This window comes from Daphnia magna, linkage group LG1, assembly GCF_020631705.1.
Source record: "Daphnia magna isolate NIES linkage group LG1, ASM2063170v1.1, whole genome shotgun sequence".
Lineage (NCBI taxonomy): Eukaryota > Metazoa > Arthropoda > Branchiopoda > Diplostraca > Daphniidae > Daphnia > Daphnia magna.
The window spans coordinates 3,550,638-3,578,474 of NC_059182.1; the positions used below are offsets into that span (position 1 = coordinate 3,550,638).

Below are 27,837 nucleotides of genomic sequence, written 5' to 3' on the forward strand. Positions count from 1 at the left end.
AAAGGTAACAACCTGGTGATTGGTTAGAATTGTATTACCTGATAAACAGGTTCGGTTGGCATTTTACATGTCGCGTGTCGTTACTAACCTATACGAGCTACGCCAATGGCTGAACTGCAAAACCTTTGTAGCCAAAAACAATCAACAACGATGCAGGGGGCTTATTGTTTTGATGTAAATGAATTGAATGTTAAAACCGGATTGCAATAGAACAGACCGTTCGATCGCAGCATTTTCAATCGTGCCCTTTCCTTTGCGATTTCTATAGCAAAACAAGTATGAAATTCTTTGAAAACTCATCAGTGACGATGATCGGAAGGATTTGTGCAAATGTCGTGAAACATGGATTTTTTTTTAAGTAACAGTTTTCTGAAATAATTTGTTATTAGTGTTTAACGTTTGGTATAGTCGTTTATGTAAATTCCATTCCTTAAATGCGAGTTGCTTTATCGTCCCTAGCCTACTACACATTTGTTGAGAGTTTTTTGTCGAGACAAAAAAGGAAAAAAAAAAAACCAAAAAAAACAAATGGCTGCCAAAATCGAGGGTGAGGGTAAACGACAAACGTTTGTCATTCAGGGTCACTTGCGGTGTTGCGGAGTTGTTATCGAATCATTTTGGACTGTGCCAGCTCTTAAGTGCAGAGACGTTCGCCAAGCCCCACAGAAAGGATAAAGCCCACGATCAAGAAGTTTGTCAAAGAGTACATTGTACTTTTATTGCATAATACTATTCCACGTTACTTGCTTTCTGCTTCGTTTGTTAGTTTTGACCGTGAATCGCGAACTCGATTGAACTCCGGGAACTGGTGACGACCTATATGGAATTGCCCTTGGAATTTTCAGGTGAAATTGTTCCCTTTCCCGTATTTTGTGTCATTAAAGTTGTATGGTCTTCAGTCTTTGTATATTTTGAATATCTTCTGCAGATTATTATACCCTTTCTGGATTGATTTCTTCTTTAACATCACCAATTTTGGGTGGTCCTGTGACTCCAATTCCACTTGTACATGAGGTATGCAATTATATCACACTTTTAGTTCTTAAGACTCAATCGGAAGGTGTTTTATATTATGAAGTTCTATACACTTGCACGTTATCAGTATACCAAGGTTATTTTAACTCATAATTTAAAGACAGAAGATTGCATTGCATGTTCAGACTTTTTTTGTGCTTGCAGTGACTCTAAAAGTATTACATCATTTGCAATTGTTTCATCTTTAATTCTTTCAATTACCAGGCACATCATTTTGCTGTGGTACTCAGGTGCATTGGGTGTTAAGAAGTAAACGTGCCCACATAAATTAGGCATTACGAACACGTCGAGTAAAGTGTAAATATTTCGAAAACGAACTGGTAAATATCAATTTTTTAAACTATAATTTACGTTACAAGAAAATCGGCTTAATCTTAGGAGGCCTCCGTCCCTCCTTTCACTTCATTCTATATATTTATTAAAGTGCAATTCGTTTGGTCCATTGAGGACAAGTTTGAAAAATTGCGTTAAACTAAAATAGTTTGTTTTTTCATTGCCAAAAAAGATGAGATAAGATTTAGCTTCCTCTACCCCGATTTAGCTTCCTAGCTCCCTTACTCGTTCAAGTCCGGTAGAATCTAACGTGTAGATTTTCGGCTGTTCATTCCAAAATTTATCAGCATTGAAGATAAATTTTCGCCAACGAAACAAAGGAAAGACACGATACAGCCAAAGATTAAGATGTAAAACGCGCCCGAGAAGTTTTTCAAAGTAATTTTCGTTCGGTTGTCAAATAGTTTGCCTCGTTGCTTTTCCTTAGCCTCGTTGAGACAAAAATTTACGTTTTGATGTTTTTCCTGTTCACGCCGAGTCCAAAAATCAATTAATCCGGCTTGATGCAGCTGCATGAATCTGCGCCAGACAGAAAAAAACAAAACAACATAACCACAATTAAAGTTGAAAAAGATTTTAGCAATACCTACCCTTTGACAAAGACTTTAGTATTGGGACTCTTTTTGGGCAGGATCCATGCCAAAGATCCCGTAGTTGGGTCGGATCTCTGAGCTATGGCAAGATTACATTTATTTGTAGCCTTAAAATCTTGACTGATCATAGTCAGCGCGCCAAACATACCCTTTAAACATCAACATAAGAATAGACGAATTATTCCTATAGTTGAAGTAAATATTTCAACCTAAAGAAAATTTCGGATGCAAAGTCCTGGCCATTTGATGTTTGTTTACCTGAATATAGGTGTACTTTCCTGATTTCACAAGGTTAATGCAGTCACGGTTTGTCGCGCAGCGGGACTTTGGGTCTGACCGTAGTTTATCACCCAATTGCTTGTAGATTCCATCTTTGGCTGACTAAATTAATATCCATTTTCTTTTAGAATCAACAGTGTCAACATGTTAAAGCATTGATTCAATTACCGAAAGAACAATATCTATGCCCTTTCCTTCATCGACGACTAGACGAACGTTCGGTTTTCCGGCCAAGTCCGTAACTGAATCGACCAACGGTTCTGCATTTGAGCCCAGGATGTAAGAAACTAAGACGCTGTTGTATGCGCTAATTAGCACGAATGTGCCCAGATACCATGAACCCAGAACGAAGTAAACAGCTAGTCGTGGCATTGGCAGAACTCTGCCTCCTGCATTGAAAAAATTTTGTATTTTGACTGGAATCGAATTAAAATGGATTGATTATTCCTTACCTTGGTTTAGGAGAATCCGGCATACTTCGAAAATGATTTGGCCTGCTGTTGAACTTGCTGGACGTTGCATTGCGCTTTGCTTCCATCCCGAGACATCAGAGCGGATCGTTCCAGGTATCGGATGGATCGAAAGGTAAATGGCAATCGCCGTAACAGGAATTAACAACAGCAATCCAATCCAGACCTGTTTTTTTTTTAAATAATAATGTTCAACCGGCATTTACAATCCTTCATTTAAATACCATTTTAGGAAGATATATCGCTAAGAACTTAATTACTGAAATTTGAAAGGGTTTGATAATAGCTGCCGTGTTGCTTGTTGACTGAGGCATTGGTATCACGACAGCGACTGTCGTGTAGGAATATCCCTCAGCGAAATCCATGGATATTAAACGGCTAGAGACCATTACAATGGTTCCCATCATCAAGTCACATTTCTGGAATGTAATCGAAGTAGATTGTTATCAATTTCACAATATTTACAGGTACACAGATCAAAAGAATGTAACTGACGCCTTTTTCCATGTAATAAGCCAGGCCCGGTAATGAATCATTTTGCTTTTCGATGGAGTTGTCGTTCACCTGCAAATACGAATACCTATACAGCAACGCAATAAAAAAAAAAGGTAAACAAAAAAAGGCATTGGCCAAAATAGAATTAAGGTGACTTACGTGAAATTAAAACGTTGTGATAGTACAGCCAGAGTTTTAGCAGCTACACCATCTACTCTAGTTATTTGACCGGTGGTGTTCCTTATTACGGTTGCATGAACCAACGCAACCTTGATCAAATACAGATGAAGACGGTTAAAAATTATTGAGCAAGTAAATATGAATCCTATTGTACCAGTGGCCCGACAGACAGGTGTTTTCCGTTCAATGGATTAAAATCGCTTGAAACAAGTTCAATTAAGAATAGCATCCAGTGAATTGTCTTCATCGTGAAAAGATTTAAAATAGGTGACTGTAAGACCGTTGCTGTGTAAGAACCGAATTCACATCTGCCGGACGAAGGAGAAGAACCGTTCTTTTAAACGACATGAACGAATATCGTGGACTGCCTCGATCACCACGGAAACGTAACTTTTCAAAACTGACGATAAAATTCAGATGTATATTTGATTCAAACTTTTTCAGTTTACATTTAACTAAGAAAATCCCTCGGGTTGCGTGAGAACGGTTCGTTCAAAAGCTTTTGAAGACAGAAATAACGCAGTGATATGAATCCATTATGGATAGCAATCAACGATGCTAGGAATGTCACAGAAAGCTAATGGCAGGAATAATTGAACGTGTCTATCATCAAAAGACATTTCAACGAAGCCTCTGTCAAACTCAAAAGAAATATGAACAGAATTTTTATTTTTGTATTTCGGGAAAGAAAACTAAGCATCACAAATGACAGGTGAAGTGAACTGTTCAAAGTCAACCATAGAGCTCGTCTTTTCAATGGTTTGGGTTCACATAGGCTAACTATTGATTCTACTTAGAGACTAGAAATGAGTTTTCAGCGGATATTTGGCTTGACGCTCACACGAAACATATTTATGTGAAAACAACTGAACTTCGGAATCGATCAGGAGTGAATAATAACGCACATCGTCAGGTAATTCATTTTCACAATTCATAGCAAATAGAACGCTTATCAAGATGATAAAATAGTACTGAAGCTGAGCTTTCTACATTTCACGTTTTGTCGAAACAATTGCTGCGAATCGAGGTGAACGTACACATTTTTTTTCCACTGGCAAGAACGTAGTGGATCTCATTAAGTTTCCGAAACTCTTTTACCTTTTATTTACAGCACGTCTTTTGAAACGACTGTCTTATAAGGCTAACGGTAGATGAACGCCAGTGAAGCAACCCACAGGTAGTCCACACAATCAAGAAGTGAACGAATCCCGAGATGTTCTTCAAGGTAAACTTTATTTGTCAAAGGTTTGGCTCCGGCTGGCCTCAATCAAACCGACACTACTGAGAATTTTTCACTTCTCAATGACACTGTTGATAAAACTTGCAGACCTTGCTGAAATGCGTGCGGAAGTGACACAGAATGAAATCTTGAAATGTAATGACATCATCAATGTTGGAAGAATTTCTCCCAACGAGAACGGAGGCACAAAACAACCTCATTCACTTTTAGAACGAACGAATAGCGTGAGCACAGATTACGGACAAGCTAGACACGGAATTCATCGTGCAGAACGAAAGCTCTGCAGCAAGAGAATATGCCCCAAGCGGGAATATAGAGTTTTCATCCGTACATGGTAATGCCAAAATTAAAGCCTGATGGTTGAGCAATGCTCGAGTGACGTGGACTAGTGGGAGACAGTTGTAATCAATCATGGTTGCAAACTCGTTCAAGGAAACTGACGCAATAAGGGGAAATCCCATGCTGCCTAAAGGGGGTATACTTACGGTACGTGTATAATTTCACGTTTCTCTTATGCTTGATTGATATTCGTCTATGTTAAATATAGTCCCGTCTGCTTTACCGCAGAAACCTTTTTCTGGAAAGACCCCAACATTCCGGATTTTCCGGTGATTGTGGAGAAGGAGGTAATCAAGGGATACTCGGTATGAATTAGTAAAAAAAAAAAAAAAAGAAAAAACCCTTTTCCCACAATACCGCTGACAGGCTCCTCTGCAATCTCATTCTGCAATGGATATAAAGCTTTGAAGAATAGCATTGATTCGATGTCAGTCTCCTGTGTGTCAGCACAACGAACCCAACTAGAACTAGTCAACAAAAGTAACACCATCATGCATTCACTAAGCACGCTGGTAAGGTTTCACTAAATGTTTATAAATAATACTCCAGTTTTTAACGGATTAAAACTTTTCAGATGATGGCTCTTTTGGTGTTTGTTTGCGCCATTGCTGCCCGACCGATGATTCAATTAAATTCTGATCTTAGTGATGACGTCTATTACAGTTGGAATATTGAACAATTACCTGTCGGCTATCTCAGTTCAGCATCCAACAGTCCCATCCTGCAATCAGAAAACAATTTGACATTGCCATTACCTTTGAGGAAAGATCGCCTTAAAAGTATGTCGGACTCATTTATTCAGCAGGATTTAGTGAAATTTATTTTTCTTTGGCCATAGGAAATACAAAGCCACAAAATCATAACGGAATACGTTATAATGGTATAACTATCAAACTTCCAGAAGGCGATGGCCTTGCCAATTCACTGGTGTCATCCAGCACGGAAAAGCCGCGAACAAAGCCAGGCAACCGACTGACCCGTATTCATATCCGGATAGGGTGATGTTTGCCTTGTATCCAATATTCATGTATTTAAATTCGTGGGTGTAAATAAAGTTTCGCAGTATGTTCTTTTTCTAATGGGTTTTCTACTCAAAATGCTTTAATTCAATTTAGGTACGCAGATGATTCACCGTAGCAAACCAATACTTTAGTAGGTATTTGCTAACATAGAACGGAATGACCCTAAGAGACAGTTTTGTTTACCCTTGTGGCAAAGTCATTAAAGCCCCTTTTCTAATCCTCTATCGCTATTGGTTCGCTTCTCGTCCTTTCTTGACCATGATCTATTTACCCGTCCCTCTCCCTTTCCCGTGACAATATTCAAATGACATGATGTTCACGAAAGCAGGTCTGCTGTAGAAGTAGTTGTTTACCGTACATTAAGTGCATGTCACGTAAACAATTTCATGATTTCAAACTTTAAATGCAGATTATTCTATTTCAAGCCTCTGTGGCCTAATGGATAAGGCACCGGCCTCCTAAGCCGGGGATTGCGGGTTCGAGTCCCGCCAGAGGTAAAGGCAAAGAATAATTAATGACATTGACTCAATAATAATTTGTTTCGAAGCAGAAAGGTTGGTTGAAATAGTTTAGATTTTAACTGCGATGTGGGCGAACCCTCTGTGAATGATATAAAATCTGTTAATACATGTACTGAATGGGAATTAACACTTTGAGGGTTCTTTAATGTACTAGTATATTTAAAATCTTAGTATATATGGATTATAAATATAATATCTCCAGTGGCGCAGTTGGTTAGCGCATGGTACTTATAAGACAGTAACTGATTGTGCTGATCGATAATGCAAAGGAAAAAGAAGTAATGCCGAGGTCGCGAGTTCGAGCCTCGCCTGGGGAACTTTTGGTCTTTATCCACTAAAACTTTCCCAATAATTTAACTTGTTCTATTGTACACAAGTTTTATAACAAAATAGTTCAATACGAGTTCGATCGAGCTATTACACACTTATTAACACCTTTAACGAGTATGGCACAACAGTTTAAAGACTAGAAGGCCTCACTGTGATTGGGAATGCTTAAGAAAATGTGAAAAAGTCATGCAGAAAGTTGGGATTCTAGCTCACGCTGCAATATGTGTTTCATAGATCCGTGTGATTTTATGATTAGGCAAGCCTTTGTAGCCTCCTAAGCCGGGAATTATGTGTTCTAGTCCCACCAGTGGTAAAAACATGTAGTAGAATATTATAATGCAGAAGACATCTTCGAAATTGTTTTGTGTTGATGGGTAATACAAATTCGTCTGGAAGGAAGTCTGTTCACGATCTGGCCTTGGATTTTGTCATACTTTACACATAAAATCCTATAAAAGGCATGGTTCTGTTCTTTTTACTTTAAGAATGCCACATTTCCCATTGACATGGAATATAGTTTGACTCTTGTTCAAGTAAGTCTGTTGTCCGATTCAGCGCCAGTGAAACAGTCTGATTTCACTGCCTCGGTACAAAAAAAAACAGCTAGTGCTATGCAAGTGTTACATACATTTGTTTATTCGTGAAAATAGGTGGGCTGGATACATGGGTATACAATAAAGTAAGTTCCGTGCCTGAAGTAAAACGAACTGTTTTATCATTTGACTTTGTAGCAATCACTGAACATGACTGGTTGAAAGTTTGATTTCCATCTTACGGGGTTGTCAATACAATATATGATTCAACAATCGCCATAAAATTATTTTCTAAATTAAATTATATTTAATGTAATTTATAATTTATTACTTACCCTTATCCTATTTTATTACATATTATTAAAATATAATGCATTTTCGTGTTAAACTCTATTCTTCCGTCTGGCAACATATGCAAGTGATCCGGCCTGGCCCTTTGCCTTTAGCTTTGTGCGTGTTTCTTCCCTCCCTCCATCCGTCATCTATTTAATGTGTGGTGCGCGTGGTTAATCGCCAGTCACCAGCCGGAGTTCGGAAAGCTGTAGACGTTAATATTGGAGTTGTGAGACTTGTCTGGAATCGTAAGTTTTAATGGAAATTTTGTTAGATTATGAAACATGCCATAAAAACTTGAATACTTTATTTAGAGCATGGTATGGAGTGTTCCATTTGGCTTAATTTCATGTAGTGACGAACAATGTTCGTCCGTTGTTGACGCATGTTTCTGTACGCAAGATTGTGTGGCGAAGTCAGTCAAGTATTAGACTTGCATGACTCACGTGAGTTGGTAGATTGATACATATTTATCAGATGCTAGAGATTAATTTGGCCAATTTTAGCTGAAATAAGAGTTACTTCTCTTGAATGTTACATGTACAAATTGCTTTGAATTGCATGATGGTATCAGTTTTCTGTGCTCAGTCCAGTGTTTTTCAATTTTATCAAAAGCGTTTGGTGATTAAGAGTGTAAGCAGATTTTTTCTCATAATGGACATCGGTTTTATTCCTGTTACTATATTCTCATCTGTCTAGTATTGACGGTGCTTACGGGTGTTTCCGTCCTGTAGATTCTTTATTGGTAGTCTGTCAACTCGTTTCAATATGAGTTCTAGTGTGGTGTTGGTGTTTCTTCAATTGCCGAGTTCTTTCTCAGGTACTACTATTCCCTGTTTTTGTCTGTTGTGAACCATTGATCTTTTTTCTTCTTTCGTAGATGTTGGAGTTCGCCATGCTTATTGGCCGTAAGGTGCAGGGTCTGGCCTATGGGTTGAACTTTGATTGGTGCTGATGTGTGCCATTCATTTGAGATGGTTTAGTTGGAGACATCAATGGCTGTACTATAGTTTGCTAGTTGGCGGTGGAGTTTTTGCCGGCGCTTGTTCTTGGTAAGTTTGCGTTGTATCATTGGCGTTTGAGCTAACCCCTATGATGAATTTTCGCGTTGCTTTGTTGGCGTCCGACAATCCCGCATTTGGGGGTTACATTCGAGGCACTTGTTGCTTGTTTTAGGTACTCCCGGGAAGGTCTGAGACAAAGCTTTGCTCTTGTTGTGGAGCAATACGTTCTAGCCGGGCGGCCTTTTCATGAAGGTGCAGGGGAATAGAAAGAATATCGACTGTGATGTCACTAGGCCCATGATATCCGGGACAACGGATTAGGCGTAGACGTTGACGTACGATTGGAATTGCTTCTGTGGCTTGCTTTTCGAGTATAATGTGCGGGTTGCTTTTGTTTGACTGCAAAACTCAATTCAGACTAATCTGTCGAGGGCTAAGTAAATTGCTTCGCGTCTGAGGGGTTTTGGTGTTTGAATGTGGAATTTTACCGTGGCACTTGCTTTCTATTAACATTGTTGTCTGTTTCATTAGGGTTCACTTGGCTGTGTTAAGTCAATGGTCGTTGGGGATTCCCAATGAGTTGGTCTTCGCCGGGTATTGCTGTTGGTATGTTATGAATTCTTAGGTGAGGTGCATAATTTCCCGTGTCTTTTGCCGGATTGTGTTTTTCGATTATGTGGTTACTGTAGTACACAACCTAACTTTTCCGTACTCATTTTGCCTAGGATTACTTTACCCCTCGGGAGTGTTCTTGGGCTGGTGAATTTATTGCTGTTAGCCGGGTGGATTTGGACAGTTGGAGTTTACCATTCACCTGAGGTGATTACCGCATTTTAATGGGAAATTCAACTTCAGGTACTCTAATGTTAATTTTTTTATGTTTATTTTCCATGATTTTCAGCCTAATTTTTGTTGCTGGTATAATAGGCGTGGAGATGAGGGTCTACATATCAATTTATTGTTCCGGAGGTATTAGGTATGGGGAAAGTGATGGTTGTTTAATCAGTGTTGATGACTTAATTCGTTTTTAAAACTAGTTTTCATGGCGAGTAAAATGTGAGTATCAATGGTAATATCAAGAGGATAGGGGTTATTCTTTTGTAGTTATCATGTAATTTTGCAGATTAAAGGCATATTGTATGGAATTAATTTAATGGTAGTCTAACTTCTAAATCTTGCATCCTGATAAATATAATTATAATTTTTTCAAGTCCTGTCTTAGTATAGTAAACGAACTTTCAATGCCAGCATGTGCATGTAGTTGCTGTCATTTAAAAGTAATTTTGTTTGAAGGATAGGAGTTATTTTTTTCGTTTCAGGTATGAAGTGTTTCGGTTGGATTTTGCAACAGCTAAGTCGAATTCATCGAATCGTAGGGATTGGTGCAAACAGTTCACGGTTGTTTCGTTTGTCGAAAACGTGGGAGTCTTCTACATGGTAGGTATGTTCAAACCGATTTCTTTCCTGCTTCAATTAAGAACATTAATTCTTCCTAATATATATTTTTTTACTTACTAGGTAAGTTGTACTTCGAAGTGGGGACTTTGGAGGTTTAATGACTGAATACCGTCGATCCGTTGGTTTTCCTTTTGACTGGGTTTAATAAGGTACTTTATCAGCTATGTAGATTTTATTTATTCTATTTCTGATTTATTCTCTCTTCTGAGACCTGTTCTTAACCTTTATCAACCTGTTTGATTTTTGCCGTTGGAACTGTCGGTGGTTCTATGTTAATCGCCACATTTGCTTTTTGCCCTAGTTGTTTATTTCGTCAGGGCCATTCCAACTCTGCTCGTTAATGGGCTATTTTCTGACTTTGGAACGTCAATGCAGTAGTGTATGTACCCGTGGGGGCTTCTCGCCAGCTTTGCATATTAACCCTATCGTCCATTCAGTTTTCCATTGTCGATGTGTTATGCCAACCATGGCGGTTATGTCATGCTTGTACTTGTTATGGTATGTAACATGTTTGGAGTGGTGCATAGCATCAGTTTTCGTTTAGTTAGTTGGGTATTTTTCCGTGGGACTAATTGACATGGAATAAAAATTGTAAGTATCAATATTGATATACAGAAGGTGAATTATAAGATATTATTTTCATAGGATAGATAAATATTTGAACATATTAAAATAATATATTAATGCACAATATTATTTAATTGCACGATTTTTTATCCTGTAAAGTAAGCAACTGTATCACTAGTGGCTTCATGTATAACTATTATTAAATATTATCTTTGTTAAAATGATAAGTAACATTGGTTTTCTTGTTCTGATAAATTGCTTTATTGAACGTTTTAGATGTTTTTAGTTATTAGGTCTGTTTCCGGAAGTGGGTTTTATAATACAGGGTTGCCACCATTCTGGAATTCTTTGAATTCTTGGAAAAGTCTTTGAATTAAAAAACGGTCTTTGAATTCTTTGAAATCTTTGAATTTCAGCACAACTTTTTTTGGAGGGAAAGAATTTTTTAAGGGGAGAGTCTTTGAAAATAGCCAAAAATGGTTTTGGAATTCTTTGAAAAGTCTTGGAATCTTAGAAATTTTATCTAGTGGGAACCTTGTAATATAGTACATGATAATTATCGTCCCGTAAAATTTCCCTTTGCGCGGGAAAAAAATTAATATGTCGCCAACCGTTAATGGTTTTTTCTGAATTGTCATCTGTCTTTTGCTTTGGTTGAAAACCTCTTGACTGTTTGATAGTCATTCCTTGGTTTATCTCTGCCCCTGTTCGTTAGTGTACCTGTGTAATTCTTTATTATCTTTTTTCGTGGTCTAATAACTAATTTCTGTACGTTATTATATTGTGTATATCCTTGGTTAGTAAGTTAACATATTCATCTACCCAATATCGACTTATTTGCCAACAAATCCTTACCCAACCTATATACTTACCTGGCTCATTAACCTGATACTACTATAATATATCTGATATTAATTATAAGGGAAATTTTCGACGCTTTTATCAAATTACCATCAACGAGATTACTCTCAGTATGTATGATAGGCAATTCACCGGTTAACAGTATTCATAGATAAAGAAATAAAGTGTTGGAAAAAAAAAGGGATTACAGTAAAAATACCTTAACGTTAAAATTGGGAATAAAAATTTTTCTACACGTAGTGACAACACAGTGACAAATTTAATTGCCTAAAATCATTACAACTGCGTTAATATACTAGATAAAGTTGATGAAATCTGGATTAGTTTAATATGGATGATTAATGAAATGAATGAAATCAAGAAATGTCGTTTTTTGCCGATTTTGACAAAAGTGGGAAGGCTATACCCTTCCCACTTTTTCATTTTTGGCCAAATTTCAAACTTTGCTTAAAATACATGATTTCGATTTAGAATTCAATGAAAATCACGAAAATCAGGTTTATTTTTCTATTGGTCTTATAGTTTTTGATTTAAACGTAAAAAACCACAAATTAAGTTGGTGCGCTAACAGCACTGTTTTCATTAATTTAAAAAACGGCTTGTCTAAGGAGAAAACCAATGACTAAATCGAAATTAGCGTGCAATTTCAAATATGCCATGTGATTTTTGGAGAAATTCAAGAGATGTCGTTTTTTGCCGATTTTGACAAAAGTGGGAAGGCTATACCCTTCCCACTTTTTCATTTTTGGCCAAATTTCAAATTTTGCTTAAAATACATGATTTCGATTTAGAATTCAATGAAAATCACGAAAATCAGGTTTATTTTTCTATTGGTCTTATAGTTTTTGATTTAAACGTAAAACACCACAAATTAAGTTGGTGCGCTAACAGCACTGTTTTCATTAATTTAAAAAACGGCTTGTTTAAGGAGAAATCCAATGACTAAATAGAAATCAGCGTGCAATTTCGAATATGCCATGTGATTTTTGGAGAAATTCAAGAGATGTCTTTATTTGCCGATTTTGACAAAAGTGGGAAGGCTATACCCTTCCCACTTTTTCATTTTTGGCCAAATTTCAAATTTTGCTTAAAATACATGATTTCGATTTAGAATTCAATGAAAATCACGAAAATCAGGTTTATTTTTCTATTGGTCTTATAGTTTTTGATTTAAACGTAAAACACCACAAATTAAGTTGGTGCGCTAACAGCACTGTTTTCATTAATTTAAAAAACGGCTTGTTTAAGGAGAAATCCAATGACTAAATAGAAATCAGCGTGCAATTTCGAATATGCCATGTGATATTTGGAGAAATTTTAGAGATGTCTTTATTTGCCGATTTTGACAAAAGTGGGAAGGCTATACCCTTCCCACTTTTTCATTTTTGGCCAAATTTCAAATTTTGCTTAAAATACATGATTTCGATTTAGAATTCAATGAAAATCACGAAAATCAGGTTTATTTTTCTATTGGTCTTATAGTTTTTGATTTAAACGTAAAAAACCACAAATTAAGTTGGTGCGCTAACAGCACTGTTTTCATTAATTTAAAAAACGGCTTGTTTAAGGAGAAAACCAATGACTAAATCGAAATCAGCGTTCATTTTCGAATATGCCATGTTAATTTTGGAGAAATTCAAGAGATGTCGTTTTTTGCCGATTTTGACAAAAGTGGGAAGGCTATATACCCCACTTTTTCCCACTTTTTGGCCAAATTTCAAATTTTGCTTAAAATACATGATTTCGATTTAGAATTCAATGAAAATCACGAAAATCAGGTTTATTTTTCTATTGGTCTTATAGTTTTTGATTTAAACGTAAAACACCACAAATTAAGTTGGTGCGCTAACAGCACTGTTTTCATTAATTTAAAAAACGGCTTGTTTAAGGAGAAATCCAATGACTAAATAGAAATCAGCGTGCAATTTCGAATATGCCATGTGATTTTTGGAGAAATTCAAGAGATGTGTTTATTTGCCGATTTTGACAAAAGTGGGAAGGCTATACCCTTCCCACTTTTTCATTTTTGGCCAAATTTCAAATTTTGCTTAAAATACATGATTTCGATTTAGAATTCAATGAAAATCACGAAAATCAGGTTTATTTTTCTATTGGTCTTATAGTTTTTGATTTAAACGTAAAACACCGCAAATTAAGTTGGTGCGCTAACAGCACTGTTTTCATTAATTTAAAAAACGGCTTGTTTAAGGAGAAAACCAATGACTAAATCGAAATCAGCGTCCAATTTCGAATATGCCATGTGATTTTTGGAGAAATTCAAGAGATGTCGTTTTTTGCCGATTTTGACAAAAGTGGGAAGGCTATACCCTTCCCACTTTTTCATTTTTGGCCAAATTTCAAATTTTGCTTAAAATACATGATTTCGATTTAGAATTCAATGAAAATCACGAAAATCAGGTTTATTTTTCTATTGGTCTTACAGTTTTTGATTTAAACGTAAAAAACCACAAATTAAGTTGGTGCGCTAACAGCACTGTTTTCATTAATTTAAAAAACGGCTTGTTTAAGGAGAAAACCAATGACTAAATCGAAATCAGCGTGCAATTTCGAATATGCCATGTGATATTTGGAGAAATTTTAGAGATGTCTTTATTTGCCGATTTTGACAAAAGTGGGAAGGCTATACCCTTCCCACTTTTTCATTTTTGGCCAAATTTCAAATTTTGCTTAAAATACATGATTTCGATTTAGAATTCAATGAAAATCACGAAAATCAGGTTTATTTTTCTATTGGTCTTATAGTTTTTGATTTAAACGTAAAAAACCACAAATTAAGTTGGTGCGCTAACAGCACTGTTTTCATTAATTTAAAAAACGGCTTGTTTAAGGAGAAAACCAATGACTAAATCGAAATCAGCGTCCATTTTCGAATATGCCATGTTAATTTTGGAGAAATTCAAGAGATGTCGTTTTTTGCCGATTTTGACAAAAGTGGGAAGGCTATACCCTTCCCACTTTTTCATTTTTGGCCAAATTTCAAATTTTGCTTAAAATACATGATTTCGATTTAGAATTCAATGAAAATCACGAAAATCAGGTTTATTTTTCTATTGGTCTTATAGTTTTTGATTTAAACGTAAAACACCACAAATTAAGTTGGTGCGCTAACAGCACTGTTTTCATTAATTTAAAAAACGGCTTGTTTAAGGAGAAATCCAATGACTAAATAGAAATCAGCGTGCAATTTCGAATATGCCATGTGATATTTGGAGAAATTTTAGAGATGTCTTTATTTGCCGATTTTGACAAAAGTGGGAAGGCTATACCCTTCCCACTTTTTCATTTTTGGCCAAATTTCAAATTTTGCTTAAAATACATGATTTCGATTTAGAATTCAATGAAAATCACGAAAATCAGGTTTATTTTTCTATTGGTCTTATAGTTTTTGATTTAAACGTAAAAAACCACAAATTAAGTTGGTGCGCTAACAGCACTGTTTTCATTAATTTAAAAAACGGCTTGTTTAAGGAGAAAACCAATGACTAAATCGAAATCAGCGTCCATTTTCGAATATGCCATGTTAATTTTGGAGAAATTCAAGAGATGTCGTTTTTTGCCGATTTTGACAAAAGTGGGAAGGCTATACCCTTCCCACTTTTTCATTTTTGGCCAAATTTCAAATTTTGCTTAAAATACATGATTTCGATTTAGAATTCAATGAAAATCACGAAAATCAGGTTTATTTTTCTATTGGTCTTATAGTTTTTGATTTAAACGTAAAACACCACAAATTAAGTTGGTGCGCTAACAGCACTGTTTTCATTAATTTAAAAAACGGCTTGTTTAAGGAGAAATCCAATGACTAAATAGAAATCAGCGTGCAATTTCGAATATGCCATGTGATATTTGGAGAAATTTTAGAGATGTCTTTATTTGCCGATTTTGACAAAAGTGGGAAGGCTATACCCTTCCCACTTTTTCATTTTTGGCCAAATTTCAAATTTTGCTTAAAATACATGATTTCGATTTAGAATTCAATGAAAATCACGAAAATCAGGTTTATTTTTCTATTGGTCTTATAGTTTTTGATTTAAACGTAAAAAACCACAAATTAAGTTGGTGCGCTAACAGCACTGTTTTCATTAATTTAAAAAACGGCTTGTTTAAGGAGAAAACCAATGACTAAATCGAAATCAGCGTCCAATTTCGAATATGCCATGTGATTTTTGGAGAAATTCAAGAGATGTCGTTTTTTGCCGATTTTGACAAAAGTGGGAAGGCTATACCCTTCCCACTTTTTCATTTTTGGCCAAATTTCAAATTTTGCTTAAAATACATGATTTCGATTTAGAATTCAATGAAAATCACGAAAATCAGGTTTATTTTTCTATTGGTCTTATAGTTTTTGATTTAAACGTAAAAAACCACAAATTAAGTTGGTGCGCTAACAGCACTGTTTTCATTAATTTAAAAAACGGCTTGTTTAAGGAGAAAACCAATGACTAAATCGAAATCAGCGTCCAATTTCGAATATGCCATGTGATTTTTGGAGAAATTCAAGAGATGTCTTTATTTGCCGATTTTGACAAAAGTGGGAAGGCTATACCCTTCCCACTTTTTCATTTTTGGCCAAATTTCAAATTTTGCTTAAAATACATGATTTCGATTTAGAATTCAATGAAAATCACGAAAATCAGGTTTATTTTTCTATTGGTCTTATAGTTTTTGATTTAAACGTAAAACACCGCAAATTAAGTTGGTGCGCTAACAGCACTGTTTTCATTAATTTAAAAAACGGCTTGTTTAAGGAGAAAACCAATGACTAAATCGAAATCAGCGTCCAATTTCGAATATGCCATGTGATTTTTGGAGAAATTCAAGAGATGTCGTTTTTTGCCGATTTTGACAAAAGTGGGAAGGCTATACCCTTCCCACTTTTTCATTTTTGGCCAAATTTCAAATTTTGCTTAAAATACATGATTTCGATTTAGAATTCAATGAAAATCACGAAAATCAGGTTTATTTTTCTATTGGTCTTACAGTTTTTGATTTAAACGTAAAAAACCACAAATTAAGTTGGTGCGCTAACAGCACTGTTTTCATTAATTTAAAAAACGGCTTGTTTAAGGAGAAAACCAATGACTAAATCGAAATCAGCGTGCAATTTCGAATATGCCATGTGATATTTGGAGAAATTTTAGAGATGTCTTTATTTGCCGATTTTGACAAAAGCGGGAAGGCTATACCCTTCCCACTTTTTCATTTTTGGCCAAATTTCAAATTTTGCTTAAAATACATGATTTCGATTTAGAATTCAATGAAAATCACGAAAATCAGGTTTATTTTTCTATTGGTCTTATAGTTTTTGATTTAAACGTAAAAAACCACAAATTAAGTTGGTGCGCTAACAGCACTGTTTTCATTAATTTAAAAAACGGCTTGTTTAAGGAGAAAACCAATGACTAAATCGAAATCAGCGTCCAATTTCGAATATGCCATGTGATTTTTGGAGAAATTCAAGAGATGTCGTTTTTTGCCGATTTTGACAAAAGTGGGAAGGCTATACCCTTCCCACTTTTTCATTTTTGGCCAAATTTCAAATTTTGCTTAAAATACATGATTTCGATTTAGAATTCAATGAAAATCACGAAAATCAGGTTTATTTTTCTATTGGTCTTATAGTTTTTGATTTAAACGTAAAAAACCACAAATTAAGTTGGTGCGCTAACAGCACTGTTTTCATTAATTTAAAAAACGGCTTGTTTAAGGAGAAATCCAATGACTAAATAGAAATCAGCGTGCAATTTCGAATATGCCATGTGATTTTTGGAGAAATTCAAGAGATGTCTTTATTTGCCGATTTTGACAAAAGTGGGAAGGCTATACCCTTCCCACTTTTTCATTTTTGGCCAAATTTCAAATTTTGCTTAAAATACATGATTTCGATTTAGAATTCAATGAAAATCACGAAAATCAGGTTTATTTTTCTATTGGTCTTACAGTTTTTGATTTAAACGTAAAAAACCACAAATTAAGTTGGTGCGCTAACAGCACTGTTTTCATTAATTTAAAAAACGGCTTGTTTAAGGAGAAAACCAATGACTAAATCGAAATCAGCATGCAATTTCGAATATGCCATGTGATATTTGGAGAAATTTTAGAGATGTCTTTATTTGCCGATTTTGACAAAAGTGGGAAGGCTATACCCTTCCCACTTTTTCATTTTTGGCCAAATTTCAAATTTTGCTTAAAATACATGATTTCGATTTAGAATTCAATGAAAATCACGAAAATCAGGTTTATTTTTCTATTGGTCTTATAGTTTTTGATTTAAACGTAAAAAACCACAAATTAAGTTGGTGCGCTAACAGCACTGTTTTCATTAATTTAAAAAACGGCTTGTTTAAGGAGAAAACCAATGACTAAATCGAAATCAGCGTCCAATTTCGAATATGCCATGTGATTTTTGGAGAAATTCAAGAGATGTCGTTTTTTGCCGATTTTGACAAAAGTGGGAAGGCTATACCCTTCCCACTTTTTCATTTTTGGCCAAATTTCAAATTTTGCTTAAAATACATGATTTCGATTTAGAATTCAATGAAAATCACGAAAATCAGGTTTATTTTTCTATTGGTCTTATAGTTTTTGATTTAAACGTAAAAAACCACAAATTAAGTTGGTGCGCTAACAGCACTGTTTTCATTAATTTAAAAAACGGCTTGTTTAAGGAGAAAACCAATGACTAAATCGAAATCAGCGTCCAATTTCGAATACGCCATGTGATTTTGGAGAAATTCAAGAGATGTCGTTTTTTGCCGATTTTGACAAAAGTGGGAAGGCTATACCCTTCCCACTTTTTCATTTTTGGCCAAATTTCAAATTTTGCTTAAAATACATGATTTCGATTTAGAATTCAATGAAAATCACGAAAATCAGGTTTATTTTTCTATTGGTCTTATAGTTTTTGATTTAAACGTAAAAAACCACAAATTAAGTTGGTGCGCTAACAGCACTGTTTTCATTAATTTAAAAAACGGCTTGTTTAAGGAGAAAACCAATGACTAAATCGAAATCAGCGTCCAATTTCGAATATGCCATGTGATTTTTGGAGAAATTCAAGAGATGTCGTTTTTTGCCGATTTTGACAAAAGTGGGAAGGCTATACCCTTCCCACTTTTTCATTTTTGGCCAAATTTCAAATTTTGCTTAAAATACATGATTTCGATTTAGAATTCAATGAAAATCACGAAAATCAGGTTTATTTTTCTATTGGTCTTATAGTTTTTGATTTAAACGTAAAAAACCACAAATTAAGTTGGTGCGCTAACAGCACTGTTTTCATTAATTTAAAAAACGGCTTGTTTAAGGAGAAAACCAATGACTAAATCGAAATCAGCGTCCAATTTCGAATATGCCATGTGATTTTGGAGAAATTCAAGAGATGTCGTTTTTTGCCGATTTTGACAAAAGTGGGAAGGCTATACCCTTCCCACTTTTTCATTTTTGGCCAAATTTCAAATTTTGCTTAAAATACATGATTTCGATTTAGAATTCAATGAAAATCACGAAAATCAGGTTTATTTTTCTATTGGTCTTATAGTTTTTGATTTAAACGTAAAAAACCACAAATTAAGTTGGTGCGCTAACAGCACTGTTTTCATTAATTTAAAAAACGGCTTGTTTAAGGAGAAAACCAATGACTAAATCGAAATCAGCGTCCAATTTCGAATATGCCATGTGAATTTTGGAGAAATTCAAGAGATGTCGTTTTTTGCCGATTTTGACAAAAGTGGGAAGGCTATACCCTTCCCACTTTTTCATTTTTGGCCAAATTTCAAATTTTGCTTAAAATACATGATTTCGATTTAGAATTCAATGAAAATCACGAAAATCAGGTTTATTTTTCTATTGGTCTTATAGTTTTTGATTTAAACGTAAAAAACCACAAATTAAGTTGGTGCGCTAACAGCACTGTTTTCATTAATTTAAAAAACGGCTTGTTTAAGGAGAAAACCAATGACTAAATCGAAATCAGCGTCCAATTTCGAATATGCCATGTGATTTTGGAGAAATTCAAGAGATGTCGTTTTTTGCCGATTTTGACAAAAGTGGGAAGGCTATACCCTTCCCACTTTTTCATTTTTGGCCAAATTTCAAATTTTGCTTAAAATACATGATTTCGATTTAGAATTCAATGAAAATCACGAAAATCAGGTTTATTTTTCTATTGGTCTTATAGTTTTTGATTTAAACGTAAAAAACCACAAATTAAGTTGGTGCGCTAACAGCACTGTTTTCATTAATTTAAAAAACGGCTTGTTTAAGGAGAAAACCAATGACTAAATCGAAATCAGCGTCCAATTTCGAATATGCCATGTGATTTTTGGAGAAATTCAAGAGATGTCGTTTTTTGCCGATTTTGACAAAAGTGGGAAGGCTATACCCTTCCCACTTTTTCATTTTTGGCCAAATTTCAAATTTTGCTTAAAATACATGATTTCGATTTAGAATTCAATGAAAATCACGAAAATCAGGTTTATTTTTCTATTGGTCTTATAGTTTTTGATTTAAACGTAAAAAACCACAAATTAAGTTGGTGCGCTAACAGCACTGTTTTCATTAATTTAAAAAACGGCTTGTTTAAGGAGAAAACCAATGACTAAATCGAAATCAGCGTCCAATTTCGAATATGCCATGTGATTTTTGGAGAAATTCAAGAGATGTCGTTTTTTGCCGATTTTGACAAAAGTGGGAAGGCTATACCCTTCCCACTTTTTCATTTTTGGCCAAATTTCAAATTTTGCTTAAAATACATGATTTCGATTTAGAATTCAATGAAAATCACGAAAATCAGGTTTATTTTTCTATTGGTCTTATAGTTTTTGATTTAAACGTAAAAAACCACAAATTAAGTTGGTGCGCTAACAGCACTGTTTTCATTAATTTAAAAAACGGCTTGTTTAAGGAGAAAACCAATGACTAAATCGAAATCAGCGTCCAATTTCGAATATGCCATGTGATTTTTGGAGAAATTCAAGAGATGTCGTTTTTTGCCGATTTTGACAAAAGTGGGAAGGCTATACCCTTCCCACTTTTTCATTTTTGGCCAAATTTCAAATTTTGCTTAAAATACATGATTTCGATTTAGAATTCAATGAAAATCACGAAAATCAGGTTTATTTTTCTATTGGTCTTACAGTTTTTGATTTAAACGTAAAAAACCACAAATTAAGTTGGTGCGCTAACAGCACTGTTTTCATTAATTTAAAAAACGGCTTGTTTAAGGAGAAAACCAATGACTAAATCGAAATCAGCGTGCAATTTCGAATATGCCATGTGATATTTGGAGAAATTTTAGAGATGTCTTTATTTGCCGATTTTGACAAAAGTGGGAAGGCTATACCCTTCCCACTTTTTCATTTTTGGCCAAATTTCAAATTTTGCTTAAAATACATGATTTCGATTTAGAATTCAATGAAAATCACGAAAATAAGGTTTATTTTTCTATTGGTCTTATAGTTTTTGATTTAAACGTAAAAAACCACAAATTAAGTTGGTGCGCTAACAGCACTGTTTTCATTAATTTAAAAAACGGCTTGTTTAAGGAGAAAACCAATGACTAAATCGAAATCAGCGTCCAATTTCGAATATGCCATGTGATTTTTGGAGAAATTCAAGAGATGTCGTTTTTTGCCGATTTTGACAAAAGTGGGAAGGCTATACCCTTCCCACTTTTTCATTTTTGGCCAAATTTCAAATTTTGCTTAAAATACATGATTTCGATTTAGAATTCAATGAAAATCACGAAAATCAGGTTTATTTTTCTATTGGTCTTACAGTTTTTGATTTAAACGTAAAAAACCACAAATTAAGTTGGTGCGCTAACAGCACTGTTTTCATTAATTTAAAAAACGGCTTGTTTAAGGAGAAAACCAATGACTAAATCGAAATCAGCGTGCAATTTCGAATATGCCATGTGATATTTGGAGAAATTTTAGAGATGTCTTTATTTGCCGATTTTGACAAAAGTGGGAAGGCTATACCCTTCCCACTTTTTCATTTTTGGCCAAATTTCAAATTTTGCTTAAAATACATGATTTCGATTTAGAATTCAATGAAAATCACGAAAATCAGGTTTATTTTTCTATTGGTCTTATAGTTTTTGATTTAAACGTAAAAAACCACAAATTAAGTTGGTGCGCTAACAGCACTGTTTTCATTAATTTAAAAAACGGCTTGTTTAAGGAGAAAACCAATGACTAAATCGAAATCAGCGTCCAATTTCGAATATGCCATGTGATTTTTGGAGAAATTCAAGAGATGTCGTTTTTTGCCGATTTTGACAAAAGTGGGAAGGCTATACCCTTCCCACTTTTTCATTTTTGGCCAAATTTCAAATTTTGCTTAAAATACATGATTTCGATTTAGAATTCAATGAAAATCACGAAAATCAGGTTTATTTTTCTATTGGTCTTATAGTTTTTGATTTAAACGTAAAAAACCACAAATTAAGTTGGTGCGCTAACAGCACTGTTTTCATTAATTTAAAAAACGGCTTGTTTAAGGAGAAAACCAATGACTAAATCGAAATCAGCGTCCATTTTCGAATACGCCATGTTAATTTTGGAGAAATTCAAGAGATGTCGTTTTTTGCCGATTTTGACAAAAGTGGGAAGGCTATACCCTTCCCACTTTTTCATTTTTGGCCAAATTTCAAATTTTGCTTAAAATACATGATTTCGATTTAGAATTCAATGAAAATCACGAAAATCAGGTTTATTTTTCTATTGGTCTTACAGTTTTTGATTTAAACGTAAAAAACCACAAATTAAGTTGGTGCGCTAACAGCACTGTTTTCATTAATTTAAAAAACGGCTTGTTTAAGGAGAAAACCAATGACTAAATCGAAATCAGCGTCCAATTTCGAATATGCCATGTGATTTTTGGAGAAATTCAAGAGATGTCGTTTTTTGCCGATTTTGACAAAAGTGGGAAGGCTATACCCTTCCCACTTTTTCATTTTTGGCCAAATTTCAAATTTTGCTTAAAATACATGATTTCGATTTAGAATTCAATGAAAATCACGAAAATCAGGTTTATTTTTCTATTGGTCTTATAGTTTTTGATTTAAACGTAAAAAACCACAAATTAAGTTGGTGCGCTAACAGCACTGTTTTCATTAATTTAAAAAACGGCTTGTTTAAGGAGAAAACCAATGACTAAATCGAAATCAGCGTCCAATTTCGAATATGCCATGTGATTTTTGGAGAAATTCAAGAGATGTCGTTTTTTGCCGATATTGACAAAAGTGGGAAGGCTATACCCTTCCCACTTTTTCATTTTTGGCCAAATTTCAAATTTTGCTTAAAATACATGATTTCGATTTAGAATTCAATGAAAATCACGAAAATCAGGTTTATTTTTCTATTGGTCTTATAGTTTTTGATTTAAACGTAAAAAACCACAAATTAAGTTGGTGCGCTAACAGCACTGTTTTCATTAATTTAAAAAACGGCTTGTTTAAGGAGAAAACCAATGACTAAATCGAAATCAGCGTCCATTTTCGAATATGCCATGTTAATTTTGGAGAAATTCAAGAGATGTCGTTTTTTGCCGATTTTGACAAAAGTGGGAAGGCTATACCCTTCCCACTTTTTCATTTTTGGCCAAATTTCAAATTTTGCTTAAAATACATGATTTCGATTTAGAATTCAATGAAAATCACGAAAATCAGGTTTATTTTTCTATTGGTCTTACAGTTTTTGATTTAAACGTAAAAAACCACAAATTAAGTTGGTGCGCTAACAGCACTGTTTTCATTAATTTAAAAAACGGCTTGTTTAAGGAGAAAACCAATGACTAAATCGAAATCAGCGTCCAATTTCGAATATGCCATGTGATTTTTGGAGAAATTCAAGAGATGTCGTTTTTTGCCGATTTTGACAAAAGTGGGAAGGCTATACCCTTCCCACTTTTTCATTTTTGGCCAAATTTCAAATTTTGCTTAAAATACATGATTTCGATTTAGAATTCAATGAAAATCACGAAAATCAGGTTTATTTTTCTATTGGTCTTATAGTTTTTGATTTAAACGTAAAAAACCACAAATTAAGTTGGTGCGCTAACAGCACTGTTTTCATTAATTTAAAAAACGGCTTGTTTAAGGAGAAAACCAATGACTAAATCGAAATCAGCGTCCAATTTCGAATATGCCATGTGATTTTTGGAGAAATTCAAGAGATGTCGTTTTTTGCCGATATTGACAAAAGTGGGAAGGCTATACCCTTCCCACTTTTTCATTTTTGGCCAAATTTCAAATTTTGCTTAAAATACATGATTTCGATTTAGAATTCAATGAAAATCACGAAAATCAGGTTTATTTTTCTATTGGTCTTATAGTTTTTGATTTAAACGTAAAAAACCACAAATTAAGTTGGTGCGCTAACAGCACTGTTTTCATTAATTTAAAAAACGGCTTGTTTAAGGAGAAAACCAATGACTAAATCGAAATCAGCGTCCATTTTCGAATATGCCATGTTAATTTTGGAGAAATTCAAGAGATGTCGTTTTTTGCCGATTTTGACAAAAGTGGGAAGGCTATACCCTTCCCACTTTTTCATTTTTGGCCAAATTTCAAATTTTGCTTAAAATACATGATTTCGATTTAGAATTCAATGAAAATCACGAAAATCAGGTTTATTTTTCTATTGGTCTTATAGTTTTTGATTTAAACGTAAAAAACCACAAATTAAGTTGGTGCGCTAACAGCACTGTTTTCATTAATTTAAAAAACGGCTTGTTTAAGGAGAAAACCAATGACTAAATCGAAATCAGCGTCCATTTTCGAATATGCCATGTTAATTTTGGAGAAATTCAAGAGATGTCGTTTTTTGCCGATTTTGACAAAAGTGGGAAGGCTATACCCTTCCCACTTTTTCATTTTTGGCCAAATTTCAAATTTTGCTTAAAATACATGATTTCGATTTAGATTTCAATGAAAATCACGAAAATCAGGTTTATTTTTCTATTGGTCTTATAGTTTTTGATTTAAACGTAAAACACCACAAATTAAGTTGGTGCGCTAACAGCACTGTTTTCATTAATTTAAAAAACGGCTTGTTTAAGGAGAAATCCAATGACTAAATAGAAATCAGCGTGCAATTTCGAATATGCCATGTGATATTTGGAGAAATTTTAGAGATGTCTTTATTTGCCGATTTTGACAAAAGTGGGAAGGCTATACCCTTCCCACTTTTTCATTTTTGGCCAAATTTCAAATTTTGCTTAAAATACATGATTTCGATTTAGAATTCAATGAAAATCACGAAAATCAGGTTTATTTTTCTATTGGTCTTATAGTTTTTGATTTAAACGTAAAAAACCACAAATTAAGTTGGTGCGCTAACAGCACTGTTTTCATTAATTTAAAAAACGGCTTGTTTAAGGAGAAAACCAATGACTAAATCGAAATCAGCGTGCGTTTTGCCGGAGAGCAAACGGTTTCCGAGATTCTATGGCGAATTGGCGACCAGGAGTCCAGGACGGAGCCTATCGGGAACTTCCTGAACGGAGTGAGGGCCCCTAGTATTGGGATACGGTTTTCACTAGTCACATAGAGCTTGATCACATAACAAGTATAGAGGCGCAGCAGCGCCATCTTGTTTTTCAATTTATAAAAAAATGCATGTTCAAAAAAGAATAGACCATTTTCACGTTGCGAAAAGCAGTATTCATGTAGTCCGGCAACCCTGCAAGCCGCCATTTGTAGTCTTACTTAGCCTTGTTTAGGTAGATTTAACATAGGCTAACGACTTTGAGGACTGATTTCTCCCATTATTTTTGCTATCAGGAGCAAAATTATTGTGGCAAGTTGTACGTCAGGATATTGCCAACATTTCAAGTGCCAAATTTTCAAGAATTCACTACAACTAGTACTTGAAATCGTCGTTACAGTGAAGGGCTATCAACATTTGAAACAATAACAAACAGTCAACAGCAAATGGTAACTTTAAAAAATGTGTAATTTTCTTATAAAACTTAAATTTTTTGGTATAATTAGGAATGTAAATGTTAATAAAAATGTTTATCAAAATAGTTGCAGTGTGCTGTATCATAAATAATTTAAATCCAAGTATTGTGCCATTTGGCAAACATTGTATTACTGAGTTTCTTTAATTATCACGTTTCTTTCAATACAATCAATTGATTTACCTCAACGGTTTCTTGACAACAGATTTCTTTGCAGCTATTTTACACGTATCACATTTCCAGTTCTCACCAAACCTTTTCTTCCCTAATTTAAGTATAGACAACATTTGTGATATTCACGCACACGACATGATATGTTATTGCAAATAATCATATCTTCGTTCAACCTAACAACATTACAGAAACAAGGACTATACATGAATGAGTTATTGGCCTCACTATCGTGGATTGGAATAAGATTAACTTGGTTGAGATCATTTGGAATGACTGCATTTGAATTAACAATTGACTTAGACAGTTTGTTATTTTGTGGTTCCGAGAGCACATTTGGTTTGGAAATATTTTGACTACGGGTTATGTCCTTCAAGGGATGCACAACAGTTAAGGTTTTTTCAGATTGAGCCGGTATCTGTGTAACCACAGGCTGTAGTTAGATCCACCTTAGTGTAGACAATAAAAAAACAAATATTAACTCTGCACACAAGCATTTGAAACTGCACCTGGTGATAACTGCACCTGGTGATAAAATTACACATTTTTTAAAGTTACCATTTGCTGTTGACTGTTTGTTATTGTTTCAGATGTTGATAGCCCTTCACTGTAACGACGATTTCAAGTACTAGTTGTAGTGAATTCTTGAAAATTTGGCACTTGAAATGTTGGCAATATCCTGACGTACAACTTGCCACAATAATTTTGCTCCTGGTAGCAAAATTAATGGGAGAAATCAGTCCTCAAAGTCGTTAGCCTATGTTAAATCTACCTAAACAAGGCTAAGTAAGACTACAAATGGCGGCTTGCAGGGTTGCCGGACTACATGAATACTGCTTTTCGCAACGTGAAAATGGTCTATTGCTAAATTTTTTATTGCGAGAACTGCATTGATATGAACTCTTTAATTCTAATACTACTAAACCTAGAGCGGTACATATCAAGTTCATATCAATGCAAAAAGTCCTTGAAACCAACAATAAAACTTACATCAAATAAATTCTTCATTAAGCTTCGACGTGACAGTTTCCGAGAAATTGGAAATTTAACTCTAGCACAATATTGACAGTCAATAGCACTTCTTGAAGGTTTATTTCAACAAAAAATTTTCAGTTACAAACTCTGAATATCTAGTTTCATTGAGAAAGGAATACTTCCCATTTGAGTTTTTGAATTAACATCAATGGAAGGCTGCAAGAAGATCTCCATTTTAATCCAAAATAAGTTACAATTGATTCACAAAGTAATAAAATTATGTAATAAACAATGCTATGTACAGAGCAGAGTTCAGAACAGTTCACACCACATACAACTCCATTTGTGGAAAGGATTTATTTTTATTTACAGGTACGAATTAGATAAGCCCATAAAGCATTCACAACTTCAAACTGGAAGCTCACTCTGGAACATATATACCAAAAATAGCTTGTGAACTAAAACAGAATGACATTAATATGTTTTATATGTAAAAGTAGTACATGCTTAATGATCCTAAAAACTGGTTGTTGATTGGAAATGCAAAAACAATAAACTTTTACCACATATCATGCATAGTTCTGCTTATAACAGTGACTTTATCCAGAATGATACAACATTAGACCTGGTTTTCCAAAATTATGTTAACATTACCTTATTATAAGCCCAACTGCGACAGCTGACATTTCGTGTAAGCAACGAAGCAGTGCAAAAATTGCACATGGATAATAGGGGTGGAGGTAAAAACAACCATCAAAATTAATAATACTGTTAAGATGAGGGAAACTCAAATACATGTTTCCAACGTAACAACAAAGTAAATAATGAGAATTTCATGACAACAAAGGGCAAAATAGTTCAATTTCAGACACTAGAGGCTGATGAACCTTCAGCTCCATCTATCGGAAATTAAGTTCTGTTTTAAAATAAGTCCGACTTTTTCAATTTTTATTTTATTTTGTCAAAAACCTAGATATTCCCACAGTAATGTGTAGTGTGGGTTTGTAATTTAACGACGATGCCGAAAATCAAGTTTGTTTTGAATGGGAGTTGGCGGGAAAGCTAATATTTTACTCATATCAGCGGTTTTATTTTGGTTATGGCAGATT

At 34.5% G+C, this 27,837-nt stretch overlaps 1 protein-coding gene, 2 long non-coding RNA genes and 2 other non-coding genes across 40 annotated transcripts; 4 read left to right on the top strand and 1 right to left on the bottom strand.

Moving 5' to 3' along the window:
• Positions 1-84: 84 nt before the first annotated feature.
• On the top strand, positions 85-6,043 carry LOC116930694. Of its 18 annotated transcripts, none has more exons than XR_006645126.1 (13): positions 517-691; positions 767-845; positions 929-1,014; positions 1,240-2,591; positions 2,703-2,825; positions 2,943-3,318; positions 3,393-3,771; positions 3,830-4,097; positions 4,183-4,298; positions 4,355-4,412; positions 4,497-4,610; positions 4,713-5,111; positions 5,193-5,336. XR_006645126.1 is itself a non-coding variant. In XM_045172039.1 (8 exons), exons 4-8 carry the CDS (start codon positions 5,037-5,039, stop codon positions 5,964-5,966), a joined length of 687 nt encoding a protein of 228 aa, XP_045027974.1. In that variant the 5' UTR covers positions 4,162-4,298; positions 4,355-4,412; positions 4,497-4,610; positions 4,713-5,036; the 3' UTR covers positions 5,967-6,043. The 18 variants fall into 18 exon arrangements, 1 of the variants encoding a protein (XP_045027974.1); XR_006645148.1 differs by having other exon boundaries at positions 1,240-1,355; positions 2,230-2,291; positions 2,369-3,318; XR_006645124.1 differs by having other exon boundaries at positions 519-691; positions 2,984-3,318.
• A 367-nt stretch (positions 6,044-6,410) lies between these two features.
• On the top strand, positions 6,411-6,483 carry Trnar-ccu. Its single transcript has one exon. It is a non-coding gene; the product is annotated as a tRNA-Arg (tRNA).
• Positions 6,484-6,702: 219 nt separating this feature from the next.
• On the top strand, positions 6,703-6,824 carry Trnai-uau. The gene is made up of 2 exons: positions 6,703-6,740; positions 6,789-6,824. It is a non-coding gene; the product is annotated as a tRNA-Ile (tRNA).
• Positions 6,825-7,821: 997 nt separating this feature from the next.
• LOC116930692 lies at positions 7,822-11,070 on the top strand. Of its 19 annotated transcripts, none has more exons than XR_006643501.1 (9): positions 7,822-7,951; positions 8,018-8,149; positions 8,210-8,336; positions 8,403-8,523; positions 8,584-8,755; positions 9,239-9,332; positions 9,433-9,562; positions 9,635-10,148; positions 10,226-11,070. It is a non-coding gene; the product is annotated as an uncharacterized LOC116930692 (long non-coding RNA). The 19 variants fall into 19 exon arrangements; XR_006643510.1 differs by having other exon boundaries at positions 8,278-8,336; XR_006643502.1 differs by having other exon boundaries at positions 8,018-8,523; positions 10,226-10,314; positions 10,467-11,070.
• A 14,616-nt stretch (positions 11,071-25,686) lies between these two features.
• Positions 25,687-26,372, bottom strand: LOC123469456. The gene is made up of 2 exons (XR_006642716.1): positions 26,312-26,372; positions 25,687-26,202 (listed from the first exon to the last, which is right to left on the bottom strand). It is a non-coding gene; the product is annotated as an uncharacterized LOC123469456 (long non-coding RNA).
• Positions 26,373-27,837: the final 1,465 nt, after the last annotated feature.

Bases quoted from the DNA above. Each gene is read 5' to 3' on its own strand.
- LOC116930694 (XM_045172039.1), top strand. From the start codon at position 5,037: ATGGTTGCAAACTCGTTCAAGGAAACTGACGCAATAAGGGGAAATCCC. The intron at 5,112-5,172 runs GTACGTGTATAA...TGTTAAATATAG, and splicing joins CTAAAGGGGGTATACTTACG to TCCCGTCTGCTTTACCGCAG. The intron at 5,270-5,330 runs GTATGAATTAGT...TACCGCTGACAG, and splicing joins AGGTAATCAAGGGATACTCG to GCTCCTCTGCAATCTCATTC.